General features: G+C 35.2%; 2 protein-coding genes across 6 annotated transcripts; both read left to right on the top strand.

Moving 5' to 3' along the window:
- The first annotated feature begins 1,025 nt into the window (after window positions 1-1,025).
- Window positions 1,026-6,667, top strand: LOC111811361 (transcription initiation factor IIF subunit alpha). The gene is made up of 10 exons (XM_023698172.2): window positions 1,026-1,221; window positions 1,567-1,766; window positions 1,912-2,070; window positions 2,690-2,835; window positions 3,015-3,391; window positions 3,729-3,844; window positions 4,833-4,970; window positions 5,545-5,754; window positions 5,847-6,047; window positions 6,242-6,667. Exons 2-10 carry the CDS (start codon window positions 1,596-1,598, stop codon window positions 6,338-6,340), a joined length of 1,617 nt encoding a protein of 538 aa, XP_023553940.2. The 5' UTR covers window positions 1,026-1,221; window positions 1,567-1,595; the 3' UTR covers window positions 6,341-6,667.
- Window positions 6,668-16,619: 9,952 nt separating this feature from the next.
- LOC111811178 (putative pectate lyase 8) lies at window positions 16,620-22,788 on the top strand. 5 transcript variants are annotated; one of them, XM_023697928.2, is made up of 9 exons: window positions 16,621-16,859; window positions 17,022-17,075; window positions 17,173-17,226; window positions 17,323-17,376; window positions 18,130-18,189; window positions 20,304-20,946; window positions 21,026-21,129; window positions 22,054-22,192; window positions 22,298-22,788. In XM_023697928.2, exons 1-9 carry the CDS (start codon window positions 16,777-16,779, stop codon window positions 22,517-22,519), a joined length of 1,413 nt encoding a protein of 470 aa, XP_023553696.2. In that variant the 5' UTR covers window positions 16,621-16,776; the 3' UTR covers window positions 22,520-22,788. The 5 variants fall into 5 exon arrangements, with proteins under 5 accessions (XP_086974182.1, XP_023553696.2, XP_023553697.2 ...); XM_023697929.2 differs by lacking the exon at window positions 17,022-17,075; XM_087118054.1 differs by lacking the exon at window positions 17,022-17,075 and having other exon boundaries at window positions 17,314-17,376.
- The last annotated feature ends 598 nt before the right edge of the window (window positions 22,789-23,386 follow it).

Raw genomic sequence — 23,386 nt, 5'->3', positions numbered from 1 at the left:
CATTAAAAATTTGATAAATACAAAACAAAAACAAAAAAAAATGTTATTAAATTGATTCAATTATTTAAGAAACTAAAATAAACATATTTACATTTTCATTAATATTTTTATAAAATTTTGACCTCTGACTAATTTCCAACTTTGGATACGAACATGATATTAATGTTTTATTAATATGTCGATATTTTTATCGATAATTTATACGTTCATAGGTTTAACATAGACATAAATAAAGAGGGAATCGACATTTTCATTATATCATAAAAATTATTGGAACATAAAAGAAAAAAAAAAGTAAAAAATAAAAAATAAAGTGTCGTGATTATAATAAAAATAATAAACATTTTAAATTATTAATATAGTAAAAAATATATTTTTTATTTTTTTATCCACCTTTTAAAAATGTTTGTGAAATCTTACGATTCACCCCATTTGTAGTTAGAACCAGGTTATGGCCGTCAAATACGATACAAGTTATCAACTAATATCTACCAATAAAGAAAATATAAACTAATTAAATCTTAAAAATAAAATGAAATATACTATTAATCAAATAAAAAAATATATTAACTGATTTGATTACATGAATATGATATATTCCATAACTAAATTCAATCCAGCAATAAGTTGCACTAAATTTAGACAGTCACGACATCGTGTCTCACAATAATACCATTTAATAGTTCAAGTTAATCGCTAATAATTATTGTTCGCTTTGTTTGGTTACGTATGATCATCAGCTTCACGATATTAGTAGAGATTTTTACACCATATAATAAATGTTTCTTTCCTCTCTCCGATCGATATTGAATATCACAAAAAAAAAAAAAAAAAAAAAAAAAAAAATATATATATATATATATATATATATATTTATCTTAACAATTCTATCGATCCAATTCAATCTATCTAATATGAATTTGAAAATTGGTCTGTGAATCTTATTTTTAATTTTAAATTTAGTTTAATTTATTTTTATAATTATTTTATTTATTTAGAAGGGTAGAAAACTACGATCATAGTATCATTCCCGTTTTCGCCTGCGATTTTCTCAAAATTCTCATCGCTCTCTTCATCTTCTTTCTTTTCTGTTCTCTTCGGTTCCTCTCTTAAATTCCTCTCTGCGCCTACTATTAGCTTCCTCTCCCTCTGTTACATCGTCTAATTTCTGGAGATTGAGGAGAATTTTGCACGAATTTGCCCTGCTTCTGCAATTTTACGGTAAGAAATCTTTCCATCCTTTTGTTTCTTCCTAAATTGGGTGGGTTTTGGCTGTTATTTGAAGAAAAAAAGAACTCCTAGGTTTCTAATAGGAATTCTTTTTGACTACCTTGGCCTAGTGGTGAGGGGAATGCAAATAATATAGGGTTTTGAGCTAATGGATTGATTGTGATCACCAACCTAAGATTTAAGCTGTGATATAATATCTTACTGATTATCTTAGCAACCAAACGTAGAAGGCGCAGTTGTTGGGTGAGAATATCAAGCTAAGCTGCCCAAACATTCACAGATATATATACACAAAGGGATTCTTTGGTGATTCGTGATTTTTCTTGGGTGTTGTAGATTTTTGTGGCTGAATTAGGGGGTACGCGATGTCTTTGGATTTGATGCTGAAGCCATCGTGCAGTGGATGCGGATCCACGACGGAGCTGTATGGGAGCAATTGTAAGCACATGACATTGTGCTTGTCCTGTGGCAAAACTATGGCTGAGAACAAGGGAAAATGTTATGACTGTGGCGCTACCCTAACTCGCTTAATAAGAGTTCGTTCTCTACCTCGTCTTTCTTAAGTAGCGCGATGATTTGAATGTGTTAAATTTGTACTCATGTGATTAGGGCTTTTCATTTGTGACAAATGTAATAATTTTCATAATAGCGTGGATTGAGTATTGTCTGCCTATATTCTAGGAATACAATGTTCGATCAAGTGCAAGTAGCGACAAGAACTACTGCATTGGGAGGTTCATGAGCGGGCTGCCGAACTTTTCGAAGAAGAAAAACGCTGAGAATAAATGGTCTCTTTACAAGGAAGGTCTACAAGGACGCCACCTTACGGATGCCCTTCGGGTACTTTGTTGACTTTTGTTTTGCTTCGTTTCTTAAGTTTGTCTTTGGATAGTTTATTGTTTTGGAAGCCTGGATACTGTTGACATGATATTTATTTTTCTTTTAGATGTTATTAACTGTTGAGAGAAAATAGGGCGAAAGTAATTGATGCTATACTTCATCAAAGATGAAAAGGGATACACATTCTTTACACAGATAAATGTTCCTTATGGACTTGGAGTCTCGTGCATTTTTTTTTTTGCCACTTCTTGGGCCTTCTGCCACAGTAGAGTACAGAAACGTATCTTCATTGTATTAATTGGCACTTTTCTATTTTTTTTAATGCGTACATATATGTTGGACCATGTAATTATATGCTTCGTATTCAATATTTAAATACTACCTTGTGTTAATCATAATTTAGCTTTGACCTTGGAGATGCATTTGATTAATATCTTGTTGCATTTTTTTTCTCCCTTGAAGTTAGTTGTTTTGTTGCTTATTGCTCATCTTTTTTTTTTGTTTTTTGTTTTTTGTTTTTTTTTGTTTTTTTTGTTTTTTTTTTTTTTTTTTTTGTTTTTGAAGTTTTTTGCAATCTTGTCCTGCCTGACCCTTATTAATTATGATTCTGTTCATGTAGGAAAAGTACAAGAATAGACCCTGGGTCTTGGAAGATGAAACGGGTCAATTTCAATTCCAAGGTCATCTTGAGGGCTCACAATCAGCAACATATTACTTGCTTGTATTGCAAGGAAAGGAATTTACTGCTATTCCTGCTGGTTCTTGGTATGGTTTATCTTTGATTTAGTTTACTATGAATCAAGTTATAGACCTTTATTTGTTTGTCATAATCTTCTTCATACTTGGTTATTAGATTATCCTATTCTTGAAGGCTTTTATATTGTTAGGGTGAAAATTTTCAAGTCATCCATGGTGGTATTGGCATGACTGACCTGAATTTTCAGGTACAACTTCAACAAAGTGGCGCAGTATAAGCAACTTACTTTGGAGGAGGCAGAAGAAAAAATGAAGAATCGAAAGAAGACGGCAGATGGATATGAAAGATGGATGATGAAAGCTGCAAATAATGGTGCTGCTGCATTTGGTGAAGTTGAGAAGTTTGATGACAAAGAAGGTGCTCGCGGTGGTGGTAGGGGACGGAGAAAAGCTACTGGTGATGAGAATGAAGGTAATGCCTCAGATAGGGGAGAGGAAGATGAAGAAGAAGAGGCAACAAGGAAGAACAGATTGGGACTCAATAAAAAGGGTGGCGGTGATGACGACGACGATGAAGGTCCTAGGGGAGGTGACCATGACATGGATGATGATGATATTGAGAAAGGTAAATCTTTCCCATTTATAGAAAAACAAAGCAATTCGAGCTGTACCATGTCATTGTCATCTCTAAAGAACGTCACTTGCCATCTGTTAGATTGTTTGCTTGATAGGCCATCACCATCATATGGGAATAAAATGCATCAAATGAGTGGTTTAAAGTTTTGGATGGAATTATGTTAGCAAATTCTTTTGTTCTTATCCAGGAAGATCAAATTTTCACCATGTTTTTTTTAACACTTATCTGTCTCCATGCATGTGAAATTCAGAAATTAATTCACATGATGAGCATTGAGGCCAATGTCATTGTTCCTCTTTGTTAACGTGCCTGTTGAACTTTGTAGGAGATGATTGGGAGCATGAAGAGATTTTTACTGATGATGATGAAACTACTGCTCCAGATCGTGAAGAAAGGGAGGATTTAGCCCCTGAAGTTCCTGCACCTCCAGAAATCAAGCAGGTTGTCTAGCACTTGGAAAAAAAAAAAAAAAAAAAATTCACTGATACATATCATTTCATTGATTTAATAGAAACAATTCTATATTGTTAAATTTAACAGTTGAAGTAACCATATATGTTTTCCTCCAAAGTTGCCGAAAAGGTCGTAAGAAACGTTTCTAAAAAATTAAAAGGAAAGAAAAGAAATGAAAAAAAGCTAATGCAGGATGGGTGATGAAAAGTAAGGAAGGCAGAGAGGAGATTTTGTATGACCATAATTTTTTTTCCTGAAAGTAGCCCCTATGTGTCTACGACCACCATTCACATGAAAATATGCATGGGGCGTGGTAAATGAAAGCGGTATAGTGGAGCATTTTGCATTGGGCTCTATTTATCTAACTGCTGATATAATTCCATATATAATTATGAAATCTTTGTCAAGTGTTTGCAATGAAGAGCAAAGTCAGGATTGATAGAATGCTTACCGGATTTACAACTTGAGCTTAGGATATGGAGTACTATTTAAGAAGGAATAGGAAAAAGGCAAGGTGTACAAGGACGGTAGAAATTATTTTATGAAATAGTAGTCGTGAATGTCGTGTTATTATGTAATTCTTAGTTTTTCCTAGAATCTGTTGCTGCTAGAGTCTTCATTGTTACTATTATTTTTGTAATGTTCACTAGAACGTTTCTGGAGTCTAATGGGGTATGTATTTTCTTCGGTGGCCTAGGCTGGCCGATTTGATACTCAATCTGAAAACATCACCGACATTTTTGCGATTTGGTTTAGGTAGTAGTAACCTGAAGCCCTTGATATAACTAACACCTTAATGTTTGATGTCCATTGACCTTCAAAGTCATCTGGAGTTCTGGTTGACATCTTGGATTTGTTGTCCATTTTGCTGAATATAGTGTAACGTTTCAAGTCAAAGATATCACATATCAGATACAGATGGCCTGTTTGTATGCTTAAGCTTTCTAGTTCAGCAAATTATTTTCTCACTATGCAGGATGACGAAGACGAGGAGGATGAAGAAAATGAAGGGGAAGGGGGGCTGAGCAAATCTGGGAAAGAGTTGAAGAAATTGCTTAGGCGTACTGGAGGGCTTAATGATTCAGATGGAGAGGACGATGATGATGACGATGATGTAAGAATCTCTTTTGGTTTCTGTGAACACAATTTAACAGCATCCAAAACTTTAAATTATAATGACCCTACGAGCAGTTTTTCGAATAGAATCTGTATGAATTGCACTTGATCATTAGTCATGGTACTTTTTAGCAGTCTGAAACAGCATTATTTTGATCATGTATTTTGCTCTCTGCAATGCTTTTTTTTTTTTTTTTTTCTCTTCTATATTCTAAATGATAGGAACCACCCTGATTTGGCTTAGCAAGGACCATGTAAATAATATAGAATTTAGAGAGAACGGATTAACACCTATATAACATTTAATATCTTACGAGTTACTTTGACAATTAAACGTAGTAAGGGCAAACAGTTGTGTTGGGAATAACCAAGGTGCGCCCAAAAAACAATGATGAAAAGAATTTCTATTAGCAGCAACAAAAATTTGTTAACAGTGTCCACGATGCCTCGATATTTTTGGAATCCTACCGAGTTGACCTGATCGAATCAGCATTTATTCATAGCCCTCTACTTATTGTGATACTGCCTGCATTTTATACTGTTAAGTCGCTTTGTACCTTTTATGTATTCAGGAGGAGGATACTGGTGACACACCAGTTTTGCCTTCGAAGCAGAAGGATACTGTTAAGGAAGAAGCTGCGTCCAGCAGTCCCTCAAAACCAACACCTTCTGGATCTGCTAAGGGAACCCCCTCCACTGCAAAGACAGCAAAAGGAAAAAGAAAAAACGGCGAGGATGTGAAACCATCCAGTGCACCTCCGAAGAAAATGAAAACAGAGACGGTATGTCGTGCTGTCTCATGGTTTAAGCTTCGAGAACGAGAGTACTTTTACTTATATTAGAAGGATAAACAACTTTTTTTTGGGATATTCAGGAATCAAAGCCTACAGATGAAGCCTTGTCTACTTCTAAAAGTACAGCCTCAAAAGGTGCACCAGTATCGGTCAAAACTGAATCAGCATCGAATTCTGGACCCGTTACTGAGGAAGAAATTAGAGCTGTCTTGCGCCAAAGGACACCTGTAACGACGCAGGATCTTGTTGCGAAATTCAAGGCAAGACTGCGATGTAAAGAGGTATAATGTTGCTATGGTTTCATAGCATGTTTTACATAAACTGTTCTTTCACTATGTTATGGTTGAGAAAGCGGGCAGTTTAGGGTGTTTCATCATTCACTTTTCCTTCACTTCTTTGGTCGATCGCGAGCGAAATATGAACTCGATGGACCACAACTATTCTCTGATGCCTTATATTATATCCCATTATGCAGGACAAGAATGCTTTTGCAGAGATCCTTAGGAGAATCTCAAGGATCCAAAAGACGAACGGAGGACCGAGTTACGTCGTGTTGAGAAAACCCGAAGACTAGAAGAATTAAGTGTATGTTTCATCTTTATGATGTTACTGGCTTTCATCGAGTAGAATGTTTATGTGGTGAAACTGTGTGCTGCAAAAGCTCGAGGAGCCTCTTCTTTCACTCACATGGTGTGGTGCTTTTATCTAGGCAAAGGGCAAAGGGCAAAGGGCAAAGGCAAAGGATAAATTTGTGAGTTTGAAAGAGAGGTTGGGAATACGTTGAGAAAGAAACGAAAAGAAATGTTGAGACCCTTTGTCATATTGGTTGTCATATTGATTTTGGCGTTTTTTCTTTGAATTTCTAAAATAATGGAATGAGTAAACTAAGTATTTAAGATTTCATCCTTATCTTCTTCACGTGCTTTGATTAAAGTTTATTATCTTGCTCACTTGTTAGGATTAACTCACCGGGATCGGGATGTCTTATCTGTCTTCGTCTTGTCTTCTATGAGATTTGATGTTGTCTGTGTCTGTGTCTGCTTTGTTCTGTTATGTATTGTCATTAGCCTCGTGGGTTTTAAAATGTGTCTATTAGGGAGAAGTTTCTACCAATGAAGTTTAGAGAAACGAAGCATAAGTGAGGATAAAGTAAATAAATATATTTGTGTACTTGTGAGGATTAACGGATCGGGATGTGATGTCTTCTCTATCTTCGTCTTGTCTCCTATTTTATTCTTATTTGTTCAAAACTTTCTACTTTGTATGGAATGTATTCAAAAATTGGAGAAGAGGTATATATGAATTTGGTTGGAATGTATTCAATGTTTGAGGAAACCCAACCAACCCTATATATTGAAAGGGTAAAGTGTAGAAAATGTAGTGGGTCGGGAAACCTCTCTCTAACAAACACCTTTTAAAACTTTGAGTATAAAGACGACAATATCTATAGACGATGGACGTGAGCTGTTACACGAATATAACTGTTCTTAATTCATTTATTTGTCATATCAACTTTGATTCTTTATAAGGTTGTGGAAACCTCTGACTTGAGATGTTACACGAATATAACTGTTTTTAATTCATTTATTTGTCATATCAAATTCGATTCTTTATAAGGTTGTAGAAACCTCTCACTCGTTTTATAAGATTGCAGTCGATTTGATAATGATCGAGTGAACATTGCTTCTTCGGCCCGAACCCAGAAATCCCTTAGATATGAGACAAAATGGATCTTGTTCTATCATTGATCAGAGATTTCTGTATGAACAATACGAATCGGAGTTTGAAAAAGGGGAAGGAGAAGGAGTCCTCGACCGGCAAGAGATTAAATTTATAATTTATTTGTCATATCAACAAATAACTTATCAACACGACCCATTTTAATTATGTCATGAAAAAAACTGACTTCAAAGTACAAGCTATAATATTGAAGTGACACGTGTGAGAATATGATAGGTGAGAGAGGGAAAGAAAGGTGATGCCCTATTGGAGGGATGATATGGGAGGTTGATATCTGCAATATGAGCATGCAAGGAATGGGAGAAAAGTGACAAATTTTACTTAACTCTCCCACCGCCCCTTCCCTTTTTTACCCCATAACCATTTATAGAAAATTTAAAAAAATAACTCGGGTCCGAGCTTTGTTCCTCTATACTCGGTGCACCTACGTCCGCTCGGTCCGAGAGACATCATGAATTTTTTATATTATATCGTCGAATTTAGAATCTCTAAGTGGGTACGACTCAGATTCCCCAAGTACTTACTAAAAAAGCCACATTTGGAGCTTGCACGCTAAGAGTCAGAGCTTTGCTCCTCTATACTTGGGACACCTAGGTGGAGTCGGTAGGAGTGAGATCATGAGTTTTTGGTATTAAATGTGGTAGAATGTGTAAGTTTGTAGGAGTGAGATATAGGAAGGGAGGGAGGGAGGGAGGGTGGTTGGAAGGTGTAAGGTGGGGTTGAGGAGGTAGAGGGCGTAAGTGGTTAGATGGTGGAGGAAGAAGAGTGTGTTGAGGGAGGGAGTGTGAGTAGAAAGAAAGAGATGTGAGTTGTTTATTATTATGGATTATGGGTTTTGTCAAATCTAAACTCATTTAAACTTCCATCACCAAAATCCCATCTTTTTTTTTTTTTTTTTTTCCTTTAATGATACCCAATTTTGGAATCAAAATAGGGACACTCACGCAATCGAGGGATTGGGAAATGGAATCTCTCTCTCTCTCTCTCTCTCTCTCTCTCTCTCTCTCTCTCTCTCTCTCTCTCTCTCTCTCTCTCTCCTCCTTATTCTCTCTCTCTCTCTCTCTCTCCTCCTTATTCTCTCTCTCTCTCTCTCTCTCTCCTACCCTCTCTCTCCTCCTTATTCTCTCTCTCTCTCTCTCTCTCTCTCTCTCTCTCTCTCTCAGTCCCTTATTCTCTCTCTCTCTCTCTCTCTCTCTCTCTCTCTCTCTCTCTCTCTCTCTCTCCTACCCTCTCTCTCCTACCCTCTCTCTCCTACTCTCTCTTTATTCTCTCTCTCCTACTCTCTCTCCTCCTTATTCTCTCTCTCTCTCTCCTACCCTCTCTCTCTCTCATTCTCTCTCTCACTCTCTCTCCTACTCTCTCTCTCTCTTATTCTCTCTCTTACTCTCTCTCTCCTCCTTCTCTCTCCTACTCTCTCTCTCCCTTATTCTCTCTCCTCCTTCTCTCTCCTACTCTCTCTCTTATTCTCTCTCCTACTCTCTCTTACTCTCTCTCCTACTCCTACTCTCTCTTGCTCTCTCTCCTACTCTCTCTCTCTTATTCTCTCTCTCTCTTATTCTCTCTCTCCTACTCTCTCTCTTATTCTCTCTCCTACTCTCTCTCTTATTCTCTCTTATTCTCTCTCTCTCCTACTCTCTCTCTCCTACTCTATCTCTTATTCTCTCTCTCTCCTACTCTCTCTCTTATTCTCTCTCTCTCCTACTCTATCTCTTATTCTCTCTCTCTCCTACTCTATCTCTTATTCTCTCTCTCTCCTACTCTATCTCTTATTCTCTCTCTCTCCTACTCTCTCTCTTATTCTCTCTCTCTCCTACTCTCTCTCTCTCCTACTCTCTCTCTTATTCTCTCTCTCTCCTACTCTCTCTCTCTCCCTTATTCTCTCTCCTCCTTCTCTCTTATTCTCTCTCCTACTCTCTCTCTCTTATTCTCTCTCTCTCCTACTCTCTCTCTCTCTTATTCTCTCTCTCTCCTACTCTCTCTCTCTCTTATTCTCTCTCTCTCCTACTCTCTCTCTCTTATTCTCTCTCTCTCCTACTCTCTCTCTCTCTCTTATTCTCTCTCTCTCCTACTCTCTCTCTCTCTCTCTTATTCTCTCTCTCTCCTACTCTCTCTCTCTCTCTTATTCTCTCTCTCTCCTACTCTCTCTCTCTCTCTCTTATTCTCTCTCTCTCCTACTCTCTCTCTCTCTCTTATTCTCTCTCTCTCCTACTCTCTCTCTCTTATTCTCTCTCTCCTATTTCTCTCTCTCTCTCTTATCGATTCTGTTCCCAAGCCCATGCATCCATCTTTGCCACCAAAGCAGTTGAATTAATAATTATTATAGAAAAAAGGAAAAGACTTATTTGCACATTTTCCAACTCTCTTTTTTACAATTTAGCTTTCAACTCTCTTTTCTTCACCAAAACAAAACAAAACAAAAACAAAAACAAAAACAAAAAAAGTCAGCTTCCCATAACTTACTTTCTCCCTTACTCCTTCTCCACCCTTCTTATACTCTCTACAAACCTCCCATTCAACTCACATTCCCTTCTCCTCTTTCGCTTCCTTTTCACCTCAATCCGACCATTACCCAACATGAAGCATCAACACAACAACCTCTCAAACTCACCTGCAATCCAAGAAACCCCACCAAGAATCTTCCCATGTCTATTCTGTTCAAGAAAGTTCCAAAGCTCTCAAGCTTTAGGAGGCCATCAAAATGCCCACAAGAAAGAAAGAACCGCCGCCCGAAAGGCCAAGCGGATATCCGATTACGCAGCGTCCGAGTCCCCATCGCCCTCCTCCTCCTCCTCGTCGGTCTTTGCAGCTACCCACCACCAAACGCATCATCCAGGGCTATACCCACATCCAATGTACATTGCTAATGCTGCTAATCTTCATTGTTTCCCCAATAATCCACCTTTGTTCTATGAACACATGGGGTACTATGGTGGGGTTTGTTCAAGCAATAGATATCATCATCATCAACATCAATATGGGGTGGAAGATGAACAAAAGGTGTTGAATTGGCAGACAAACATTAAGAATGATAACAAAAAAGAACAAAAACTTGATCTTTCCCTTCATTTATAGAACCTTTTTAACCTAACTTCATCTTCTTGTTGTTGGGTTTTACAAACTTTTCATGATCAACAATAAATTTGCTCTTTTTTTTCTTCATCAATTTGCTTGTTCTTCACTTTCATACCTGCAAATCAAGCCAAATATTGTCCATTTTATTGTATTATACAAATGCACTAGTTTGAGAACGGTAAATTACCATAATGCCCTTGCTCGTGTTTCAAAAATACCTCTGTTGTTTTCGAAAATTGTAATATTATCCTTCACATTTCATTAACATTCTAAAACTACTGTTGAATATGTGTGTTAAGAATGATGCTCTGATATCATGTTAAGAATGAGAAACAAAAGCGGGATTGATAGTTCAAGAAACATAGGTCGGATCGAAAATACAGTGGAATCTAAAGTCCGATTTTCATTAATGTTCACAATTCTTTAAATAAGAGAAAATATTCTACTGACATCCCGAAGATAAGATAAAATATATCAAATCTTACTAGTTCTATATCAAATATATTCCAATAATATGTTAGGAGGATACATTGAAATTGGATTGCAAATTTTAATTTAATATTTGATAATAAGTAAATAGATGTTTTACTTTTATGAAAAATTAAAAATTTGAATAAATGACTCGAACAACTCAGACCAACCAACATATTTTTTAGAATTCAGTTGGGCCAAAATTTTCTATTTTGTGTGAAGCCCATTTTTCCTTTTTCAATTTTTGGGCTTCATTCGTGTTCATTGTGGACTTTTCTTCGATATTTCCTATCTAATTATATCGATATGAGATCCCAAATCGATTGTAGAGAGGAATGAAAACATTTTTGTATAGAGGTGTGAAAACTTCTCCCTAGCAACTGTGAGGTTGACGGTATACGTAACGGGCCAAAACTGACAATATTTACTAGCAGTGGACTTGGGCTGTTACAAATGGTACTAGAGCTAAACATCGGTCGGTGTGCCAGCAAGGACATTGGATCCCATGGGTGTAGATTGTGCGATCCCACATTTGTTGGAGAGGGGAACAAAACATTCCATATAACCGTGCAGAAACTAGGGGTGTATATGGTCCGGGTTGGGTTGATTTAAGGGATTTTTTGGAATCAACCCAAAAGTTCGGGTTGGTCGGATTAGTAACCCACCCCAACCCGAAAATTTTCACAACCCTACCCAACTCAACCCTCTATTTTCGGGTTGAGTTGTCAAATTTTTTTTTGGTTGGATGGATTGGTAACCCAACCCAACCTAAAAATTTTCACAACCCAACCCAACTCAACCCTCTATTTTCGGGTTGGGTGGTCGAATTGTCAAAATTTTTTGGTTGGTTGGATTGGTAACCCAACCCAACCTGAAAATTTTCACAACCCAACCCAACTCAACTCTCTTCTCGGGTTGGGTTGTCGAGTTGTTAATTTTTTTTTTAAGTTTTATTTATCCACCATTTATAAAGATTCAGATACAATATTAGATAAAATATATTAAAAGTTTACCAACAAACACAAATCCATCTATAATTATTCACATAAAAAAAAATCAATAAAAAAAAAATTGTAACAATTGTCATTTGACCGAAGACTAAATACCTACATTTCTTGTAAATACCTACCTTTCTTGCAATACGGTGTTTTGACTGAAGACAGCTAAATACCTAGCTTTCTTGCAATATGGTGCGACCTGATAAAGTTAGAGAGCCCTAAACCGAACTCGGGTGTGCGTGTCCTTAGAGAGGCCGAAGTACCACTCTACAAGCTTATTAATACAAAAATTATCTTAATATAATTTATATATTTTTATTTGGATCGGGTCAACCTGAAGGTTTTATCCACGAACCCGAAACTGAACCGATTCAGTTCGGGTTCAGAAAAATGAACCCAACCCTACCAAAATGCTAATCCAACCCAACCCAACCTAACCTTTATAGTTCGGGTCGGGTTGGTCGGGGTTATCGGGTTGAATGTACACCCCTAGCAGAAACCTCTCCCTAATAGACGCGTTTTAAAACCTGAGGTTAACGACAATACATAATGAGCCAAAACACACAATGTTTACACGCGGTGGGCTTGAGTTGTCACAATTGGTTTCCCAAAAGACCCCGTAAATAATGAAGGCATGCCTTACCCATAGGTACACGGCTTCACTCTTGCATAACCTGATATCATCTGTCTAAATAGTGCTTATTTTCAGTATTTCTTGTTATCTCATTTTAATCAACGTTCGATGCCAACCAAGTATGAAAGATATTTGACTAACTCAACGATTTTCGTACCTAAGCTCTTGACCTTTGTCTTCCTATTATTTACACGAAAAAAAAAAAGTCAACTTCGCGTAAATTATCAATTTTTTATAATTTTATTATCATCAAATTGTTAATATTTATTAATTTATTGCCTTTACCATGTTTGACTATTTTTGACATGTTGAGTCAACCACTATTGTTCGGTTTAAACCTAATTATTAAATTAATATTTGAAAATTGCACGTACTACTTTCGTACATTTTTATAAATTTAGATTTAAAATATTAATTAATTATCCCACAAATTTCGCAGAGCTGCCCGCACTCAATCAGTTGACCGAACCTTTTTTCTTTTTAGGATAAGTTGACCGAACTTTTTTTTTAACTTTTTTTTTTCATTCGTTTTTTAATTTAATTTGTGAATAAATAATTACTTGATAAATTTGATTATTCCTTGTTCAAATTTTAACTTCTTCGTTTGGATCAGTTGAGCTATTTTTAAATTGGTGATTAATTTTTAAAAAATTGATATAACTATTTATACGACAATTTTTAATTTTTTTGATTTTTTAATATCGTACTTTAGTTTTTAAATTGTCATTAATTAAATACATAGTTAGCCATTAAAAATAAAAGTAACTATAGACATATAATATAAAGTTTAATAAAATAATTGTTAATATAAAGTTTGGATTTGCATGGCCATAGGTCCATGTCATAATTATCTGTAACAACGGCATGTTACAGATTCGTCTGTCACATGCTCTTAATTAATGATTTTTACCACATAAATATTAATATTAAAAAATATATAAATTAAATCCTTAAACTTATATTTATATAAAATTCGAATCTACTAAATAATAGATTTCAAATAAATTAATTAGTAATTTAATAAAAATTATATTCGTTTTTATCATAAATAATTTAAATTATATATAGCGTTTCTTATAGACCTCTTTGAAGTAAATAATTTTTTTTTTCTTATATTATTAAAAAGTTATACTAATAATCTTAATTTTTAAATCAAAATAATTATTAAATAGGGTCAAACTTTATTATATATAATTAAATGAAATATTATATGTGATGTCCAACATTGGTTGGGGAGGAGAACAAAATGCCATTTATAAGGGTGTGGAAACCTTCTACTAGCAGACGCGTTTTAAAGCTTTGAGGGGAAGCCCGAAAGGGAAAGCCCAAAGAGGACAATATCTGCTAGCGGTGAATTTGGGTCGTTACAAATGGTATCAGAGCTAGACACCAGACGATGTGTCAACCTTCTCGCTGTTCCCCAAAGGGGGTAGACACGAGGCGGTGTGCCGATAAGAACGTTGGGCCCTAGGGGGTGGATTTGGTGGCGGCCCCACATCGATTGGAGAAAGGAACGAGTCACAGGGGGTACACATGAGGCGGTGTGCCAGTAAGGACATTGGGCTCTAGGGGTGGATTTGGTGGTGGCCCCACCTCGATTGGAGAAAAGAACGAGTCACAGGGGGTACACATGAGGCGATGTGGCAGTAAGGACGTTGGGCCCCAGGTGGTGGATTTGGTGGCGGTTCCACATCGATTGGAGAAAAGAACAAGTGCCAACGAGGACGTTGGGGAAGCCCGTGTGGATCTGGGTCTATAATAAATGTTTTAATAATGTTTTTTTTTTTCCATAAATTAAGATTTGGGAAAGTAATGTTAGAAAGTAGGGGAGCCAATCATGGCCTTAATTATGGGTTGATATACATTGACTAGGAATGAACTTTGTCCCTTTCATTTTCAAACACCTCTAGAAAGTATTCGATATTAATTAAATAACTTTTAAACTCCCTACATTAATTCTTTAATTACCCTATTAACCCTACATTAATTCTTTAATTACCCTATTATTTTTTTAAAAAAAATTATATAATTTAATTTGTACCAATTATTTGTGTTTGTCAATTTTTTTAATTATTTAAAATAATTAGAATTATATTTTTTTTAATTTTTTTTTTGTTAATTATTAATGGTATTTTAGGTATATGTTTGTTTGGTATGAATATTAGACTTTTCTTTGAATTTAAATTGTCAAAGTCAAATTACAAAAAAAATAAAAAATAAAAAATAAAATAATATTTGCATGCTTTTGAGGGTAATTTGGTCTTTTCGCAAACACAATCAATGGCTTTGATATTGGTTTGGTTTTAATTCTACCATTTTCTTTTTTATTTCATATTTGAAATAATCTTAAAAATCAAAAATAGGCAAAACGACGCCGTCTGGTAAAACTTTATTTGTTATTTATTTAATTTTATAAGGTGTACGGATTCGGGCCGGAAAACCCCGGTTTTGACCCGTACGTGATTTCGACACTTGTTTGTGACGGACCGCCAGATCTATGATTCGGACAGTTCGGTGAATTTCACCAGAAATTCTGTTACTGTTCAACGTCGGTCCCGTGGACACGTGGCGAAGATACATGGCGAGTGATTGTGATATTCCAAACTGCGCGCGTCAGTTATTTGAGAGTTTGGAATAAGAATTTAATATTCTGACGTGGCAGAGGCGGTGGTCCCTAAGGGGATGTGGTAGTCAAGCGCTTTTAAAGTTGGCTTAGGTGTCAGACCAGCAAAGTGTAGACCACGTGATTGACCGACAGACATGACACGTAAGCAAGGTAAAAAAGAACAGTTAATAGGTTAGTTAGAGACGGTTACCATGGGGATTCGCAAAGTTACGATTAACTAATGTTGAAGGCGGTAAAATTTTAATTTCACAGTTATAGTTTCTCGAACACTCCGTTAATTTTAATAAAAATGGATAAAAATTAAAATTTACCATAACATAATTTCATAATTTTATTTAATTAAGGTCTTGATTTATTCGTATATTTCTTCACAATATTTTTCAATTTATTAATTTAAATATGTCAATTCAATTATGATTTTTTATTGCTATTATTCAACTATATATATATGCAATTAATACCTTATAAAATTTTAATAAAATTAATATTTTATGATGTATATAATTTTTTTATATATATTTAATAATTTATTTAATTTAAAAAATTCAAATATATTAGAGGCTTTATTAACGAGAATTTATTAAATATTATTAAAAATTAAGAGCTTATTAGATGTTACTGGACACAAAATTAAAATTTTAGAATCCATATAACAATTATTTGAATTTTTAGTCGATGTTGAAAATAATCCTAAAATATAAATAATAAATTAATGAAAACTGTACGTGGAACAGCCCGATAGATACTAAACTTGTAATTTTATCGTAATTATTTTTATTGAATGACGAAATATAATATTTTAGAGAAAATATATTGAAATTAAACTACAGGTTTAGTCCACGTTGTTTAACCTATTTTTTCTATTTTACGTTTAAAAATTTCAAACGATCGGGTGTGTGACCAGTAAGAGAACTGATAAGAACTTCAAGGACTTCCAACTAGTCAGGCTCGTGTACGTATCTCTAGGCCTGACTATAGGTTAATACACACCCACACTGGCGTAAATCAACTAAAAGAAAGAAAACGCGTTTCATATCATGTGTATGCTTCGGTACATAATATACTGGAGAAAAAAATATCCGGACAATTTTAAAACTATTAGTAGTAAATAAAAATTAAATTTAAATCTTTTGAAAAAAAAAATTAAAAGGAAGTGAAAAGTCGAATATACCCTTTAAAACTTAAATAATTACGATTTACTTTTTATTTAAAATTCTGTAATAAAAAAAAAAATGGAAATAAAAACAATAATAAAAATAAAAATAAAATTAGAAAGGGTTTATAAGGGGCTATAAAAGGAGATTCTCCATCCCGGTTTTGCTTCCCATTCAATTCCCTCTCTTTCGTTTCACAACTACTCGCATTTAACGCTCTCATACAAATCCCACAGATCGAGCGATCGAGAGATACAATACACAGTCGCTTAAAATTTTTTCGGAGAAGCAGAGAAAGCTTCAGAATCATCAATAATGGCGGTCACTCTTAGACTACAGTTTTCAACCGCTTCATTAATGTTCTTCCTTCTTCTCAACATCCTCTTCGTTCAATCCAGGTAAATGCTTCCTAATCGCGTTATTTCTCTGCGTTTTCGACAATAATGCCGTCGCGTCCGCCGCTACCGACGGCCTAAACTAGCGTAGTCTTGTTCTGAGTAATTTGTTGAATGTTGATCTTGATTTTTCTTATTTTCTGTTTCGCTTCACAATGTTGATAGTTTTGCTGGAGATCAGCGATTGCTGAGCTTTAATTCTTCATCCATGGCGGACAGGTCAGTTTCCGAAACTAGACCTTCTCTGTTCTGAGTAATTTGTTGAATGTTGATCTTGATTTTTCTCATTTTTTGTTTCGTTTCACAATGTTGATAGTTTTGCTGGAGATCAGCGATTGCAGAGCTTTAATTCTTCATCCATGGCGGACCGGTCAGTTTCCGAAACTAGACCTTCTCTGTTCTGAGTAATTTTTGAATGATTTTCTTGATTGTTCTCATTTTCTGTTTCGCTTCACAATGTTGATAGTTTTTCTGGAGATGAGCGACTGCAGAGCTTCAATTCTTCATCCATGGCGGACCGGTCAGTTTCCGAAACTAGACCTTCTCTGTTATTTTTCCCCCAATTTCTCTTCGTTTTCCGGCACATGATCTTCACGTGTCGATTTTATAAAAATATTCATGAAAAATTATGGAAAACTAAATAATTTTACTATTTAAAATTAATTAAAATGCTAATTATTTTTATTATTATTAGTATTAAAGGCATTTTGTTACTTTTTTTTTTGTTTTTTTTTTTGTGTTCCATAATTTTTTACAATATTGATAAAAATATTATAATGTAAATTTTATACTCTAGGTCGAAAGCGTAATTTAGGCCGTCAGATATATCAAACGGATCAGAAAATTGGAATTTTGAGATCGGATCAGGAAAATCTGGGCCGTTCATTCGTAGATTAAAACAAAAAAAGAGGTCACAGAGTGTCTCTATGTTAAGTACTTTCTTTGACTCTTTATTGACAAATTTACCCTTCGACATTCCATTTCAACCCTGGCCTAATTTTGGACCTTTTGGTCAATGGCCATTTTCACTTCCACGTGTACATTTCTTTTTCTCAGATTTGAATCTAACTTTCAAGAGAACAAAAAAAAAAAAAAAAAAAAAAAAAAAAAAAAAGCTTTAAATACATAAATTAAATAATTCATTAAAACATATGGAACAGCCTTCCACCGACCAAGAACTTAATAATAATAATATTATTATTTTGTTTCGATAATAAACTGAGATATTTTAATTATGTAATTAAATAAATATTTGTTTAATTGAAAATTTCAGGTATGTTAAGAATGAGCATGCCGTTGATAATCCAGAGGAAATTGCATCAATGGTGGATTTGTAAGATTCCTCTCTCTCTCTTTCTAATATTTATTTATGGGGCCAAATGAATAATTAAAAATGATTATTAATAATAAAAATGGAATTTGCTTTCGATTAGCATGTGCCTTCTTTTACTCCAAGTATGCTGTTTTGATGCAAATCTGAAGTTTTAAATAAGTGTTAGAATGCGAAAATGACTTAAATAATAAGTAATTGATAGATTTAGTTTTTTTTTTTAATTTTTTTTTATATTTAATTTATGAACTTTTAAGAGTGTTTAATTTCGTGTAGTTGAATGTAACCGTTAAATTCAATAAATAAATAAAAAATACATTTTATGATTATTAGTTTTATTTACTAAATTATAAAGAATATTTTTCAATTTTATCATTTGTTTAAAAAATATTTATATAATATTTAAATACTATAATATTATTTTTGATATTTAATAAATATTTAAAAATTAGGAGTAGAAATCCTTTATAAAATGTTGTGTTTGATATTCTAGAAGAATTTCCTTTTAAAATGTTTAAGAAAACTAAAAAATAATATTGTAATTTTTTAAAAATCAACCAGTTTAGAATTTAATTACAAGAGTGTTTTAGAAGATAATAGTGTTATAAAATTTATATTATAATATGATTGGGAGGGACCCAGCCACCACGTTCATTGTCACTGCGATTTCAATCTCTTTCACACATGCCCATGTGGCGAGATCCACCTGTCACGCTCATAATTTAATTCTTGTCTCTTCGCTTATCCAAAAATATGGAAAATAGATATATAAATCTTCATGAATTTATGTTGAAGTGAATAATATTAAGTCTATTTCTTTCCCTTTTAAAGGATTAATAAACTTATATTATGATCTTTGCTTTATGCATTATGAGTTCAATATGATAAATAAATGTCTGTATTTTACCTTTCTAAATGCTATCTATGTTCTTGAATCTGGTTTCTCATCTGTTAGCTCGTTTATTTATGTTAATTTTTTTTAAAAAATTTCTTGAATTCTTGTATTTTATAGGTAAAGTCGAGTAACTTTTGTAGATGTGTTAGATACTTTTTTTAAAAAAAAAAATTGTAATTTATTATTTTCTTTTTTCTGCTGGATTTATTGCGCAAATCATGCTGGCGGCAGCTGCATCGCATGCCGAAACTATAGTAATCAATAAATGAGACGACCTTGGCATTTAAAGATACCTTCACCGACACATCAAATTTTTGGTCAAATAAAGGAAACAAAAAATGGATTGCTTTCTGTTTCATCTGTAGCATTAACTTTTACAGCCAACTTTACAACTTTTTAAGTAACGCTAGCTTTCCGTATGATCCGTATGCACCCAATTCATTGAATGTGGGACTCCACATTTAATGCCTATGAAATTCATTCTCGGTTTCACAAACAAAGCTTTAAATTTTCTTTCTTCTTGTGTTTGACTTTGAATAAATGAGTTGAATTATGTTTGGATTAACCAATTTTCTTTCTTTTGGAATTTAAACTTGACCCGTTGATGTTAAGAATGAGAAATAGAAGTAAGATTAAAAGTCTCGCTTATGTTCTCATTTTTAACATGGTATCATAGCAACGGGTAGAGCTCGCGTTGATCTTTTTGTTGAGGATTATCGGGAGGGAGTTCCACATTGACTATTTTAAGGAATGATCATGAGTTTATAAGTAAGAAATACATATTCATTCGTACGATGCATTTTGGGTTAGCCCAAAATAAAGACATGAGAGCTTATGCTCACAATATGATACTATTGTGAAGATCCGTGATGCTCTTAACTTAGTCATGTCAATAGAATCCTCAAATGTCGAACAAAGGGCGTATTTTGTTCAAAAACTCTAAGGAAGGAGTCGAGCCTTGATTAATGGGAAAGAGGTTGTTCGAGGGCTCCATACCTCATGGGAGGTTCTATAGTATACTTTGTTCGAGGGGAGGGAATCCCAAATTGATTAATTTAGGGAATGACTGAGCATTCGTAATTTGTTTCACGGTCTAAATTGGTTCATACTCACCCATGCTTGTTTCAATCAATCTCACTTATGTTTCCCAACGCTTATAATGTATGTGCAGTTATAATGTGTGTGTAGTGATTGGGTGGTTATGTTTGGAAATTTCCCACAGGAGCATACGCAACAGCACAGAGAGAAGGAACTTGGGGTTCTTCTCTTGTGGAACAGGAAACCCAATTGATGATTGTTGGCGTTGTGACCCACATTGGCAACTGCGGCGAAAGCGCCTCGCCAATTGCGGCATTGGGTTTGGTCGTAATGCAGTTGGTGGCCGTGATGGGCGTTACTACGTCGTCTCTGATCCACGTGACGACGATCCTGTCAATCCCAGACCAGGCACCCTTCGCCATGCCGTGATTCAAGACAGACCATTATGGATTGTGTTCAAACGAGACATGGTGATCACTTTAAAGCAAGAACTCATCATGAACAGCTTCAAGACAATTGATGGTCGTGGCGTCAATGTGCACATCGCTTATGGTGCTTGTATTACTATCCAATTCATAACCAATGTTATTATTCATGGTTTGCATATTCATGACTGCAAGCCAACGGGGAACGCCATGGTTCGAAGCTCGCCTAGTCATTATGGATGGAGGACAATGGCTGATGGTGATGGGATTTCCATTTTTGGGTCGAGTCATATTTGGATTGACCATAATTCTCTTTCTTCTTGTTCTGATGGGCTCATTGATGCTATCATGGGATCAACTGCTATCACAATTTCTAACAATTACTTCACCCACCACAATGAGGTAAAAAGTTAACAGTTTTGTCAAATGATCGCAAATGTTGGAATTTGTTCTGAAATTGGCTGAGATTGTTGCAAAACAGGTGATGCTCTTGGGACATAGTGACTCTTATGTAAGAGACAAGCAAATGCAAGTCACCATTGCTTATAACCATTTTGGTGAAGGTCTCATCCAAAGAATGCCAAGGTACTTTTCTCTTCTCTCTCCCTTTCACAATGGATTATAATTGATTTTGATTCGGTTAGGAATCACGACCTCCACAATAAATATAAACTATCATGACTGAGTTGTTTTTGGTTTTCGAGAAGGTCTCGTACCAATAGAAATAATGTTCCTTACTTATAAAGCCATATGTTCCTCTTGATTAGCTAACGTGAGACTACTATTTTCAATAATCCTTAACAATCCTCCCCTTCAAACAAAGTACATCACAAAGCCTCCCTTGAGGCCTCCTTTGGTGCTCTCGAACAACCTCCCTTTAATTGAGCCTCGATTCCTTCTTTGGAGTACACCCTTTGTTCAACACCTGAGTCATCTTTGACTACACTTTCGAGCCTCACCCCCCGTTCGAACAAAGTACACCACAAAGCCTCTCTTGAGGTCTCCTTCCTTGGAGCTCTCAAACAACCTCCCATTATTTGAGGCTTGATTCCTTCTTTAAAGTCCTCGAACAAACAAAATATACCTTTATTCGACACCTGAGTCACCTTTGACTACACTTTCGAGCCTCACAACTTCTTTGTTCGATACTTGAAGATTTTATTGGCATGACTAAGTTAAGTGTATGCCTCTGATACCATGTTAGAAATCACGACCTTCACAATTGTATGATATTGTCCACCTTAAGCATAAATTCTCATGACTTTGCTTTTGGTTTTCCTAAAGGTCTTATAACAATACAGATAGAATTTGTTAGTTATAATAAATCCATGACGGACTACTACTCTCAATAATCTTCAACAGATTCTGTGTACTCATACCTGAGAACCTTTATTTATGTCTAAATGCTATCTAAATTTTTATCGAACCTATTAGATGATTTTATAAGTTACGTAACTAAAATAAACCCAAAAATGTTTACTCATGTGACCCAATAATTTAATATTTCAGGTGTAGACATGGGTATTTCCATGTAGTAAACAATGACTACACTCACTGGGTAATGTATGCCATTGGTGGAAGTGCTAATCCCACCATTAATAGCCAGGGCAACCGATATCTCGCCCCCGTCAACCCTTTTGCCAAAGAGGTATCTTCGTAGAACACTTCAAATATAACTCAATAGATAAGATATCAATTAACATTCTAACGATCCATGGTTCAATCTTCTATCTCTGCAATTGTTGACCCGTAGGTCACAAAGAGAGTTGTCACATCTAACGGTGTATGGAGGCATTGGAATTGGAGATCGGAGGGAGATCTCATGCTAAATGGAGCCTATTTCACTCCATCAGGAGCTGGTGCAGGAGCCAGTTATGCAAGAGCCTCAAGCTTAGGAGCCAAATCCTCTTCCTTGGTGGGCTCGCTAACTTCAAATGCAGGTGCCCTTTCTTGTCGTAGGGGATTCCGTTGTTAATTTAAAGTCATAGTTAAAATAATATATATATATATATAAAAAAAAAAAAAAAGAAGAAAAAAAGATATGAACATTTAAAAGGAAGAAGAAAACAATTTACTCATTTTCTTCTTCCCTATGATTGTTATAGTTATAGCATTATCCCAATGAGTTTGAGCCATCCATTGATCTGTTCACAACCCCTCACTTTGTACTTGTCCCAATCAAGAATTGGAAACTGTACATTTTTCTTTGCTTACATCTCAATGCCAAGTGTTGTAATATCCATATCATTGGATCTTTTCTTTCCCACTTAGAAGAAGGCAGTTTCGACCATTTTTAGGACAAGGAGTGCTTTGTCTCGTTACATATCGCCCACTTAGAAGTTCATATGGTGTAACAGCCCAAGCTTACAATTAACAGATATTGTTCGCTTTGGCCCGTTATTTATCGCCATCAACTTTATGGTTTTAAAACATGTCTACTAGACAGAAGTTTCCACACCCTTATAAGGAATCCTTCTTCCCTTCTCCAACCTATGCGCCCAGTATTTAGCTTTGATATCATTTGTAACCGCCTAACCCACTGCTAGGAGATATTGTCCTTTTTAGGTTTTTCCTTCTTAGCTTCCACTCAAGGTTTTAAAACGCATCTACTAGGGAGAGGTTTCCACTCTTGTAACAAATGCTTCGTTCTCCTCTTCAACTGATGTGGGATCTCACAATCCACTCCCTTGGGAGCCTAACGTCCTTGCTGGCACACTACCCCGTGTCTAGCTCTGATATCATTTGTAATAGCCCAAACTCACTGCTAGCAGATATTGTTTGCTTTAGCCCATTATGTATCGCCGTCAGCTTCATAGTTTTAAAACGCATCTACTAGGGGGAG

The sequence above is a fragment of the Cucurbita pepo genome, chromosome 15 (assembly GCF_057944985.1).
Source record: "Cucurbita pepo subsp. pepo isolate OVF chromosome 15, ASM5794498v1, whole genome shotgun sequence".
Lineage (NCBI taxonomy): Eukaryota > Viridiplantae > Streptophyta > Magnoliopsida > Cucurbitales > Cucurbitaceae > Cucurbita > Cucurbita pepo.
This window is presented reverse-complemented; position numbering and strand designations above follow the sequence as displayed.

Excerpts from the sequence above, each read along its gene's own strand:
- LOC111811361 (XM_023698172.2), top strand. The coding sequence starts at position 1,596 with ATGTCTTTGGATTTGATGCTGAAGCCATCGTGCAGTGGATGCGGATCC. Across the intron at positions 2,836-3,014 it reads GCTATTCCTGCTGGTTCTTG|GTACAACTTCAACAAAGTGG; the intron begins GTATGGTTTATC and ends CTGAATTTTCAG. Across the intron at positions 5,755-5,846 it reads AGAAAATGAAAACAGAGACG|GAATCAAAGCCTACAGATGA; the intron begins GTATGTCGTGCT and ends TGGGATATTCAG.
- LOC111811178 (XM_023697928.2), top strand. The coding sequence starts at position 16,777 with ATGGCGGTCACTCTTAGACTACAGTTTTCAACCGCTTCATTAATGTTC. Across the intron at positions 16,860-17,021 it reads ATCCTCTTCGTTCAATCCAG|TTTTGCTGGAGATCAGCGAT; the intron begins GTAAATGCTTCC and ends CAATGTTGATAG. Across the intron at positions 17,076-17,172 it reads TCTTCATCCATGGCGGACAG|TTTTGCTGGAGATCAGCGAT; the intron begins GTCAGTTTCCGA and ends CAATGTTGATAG.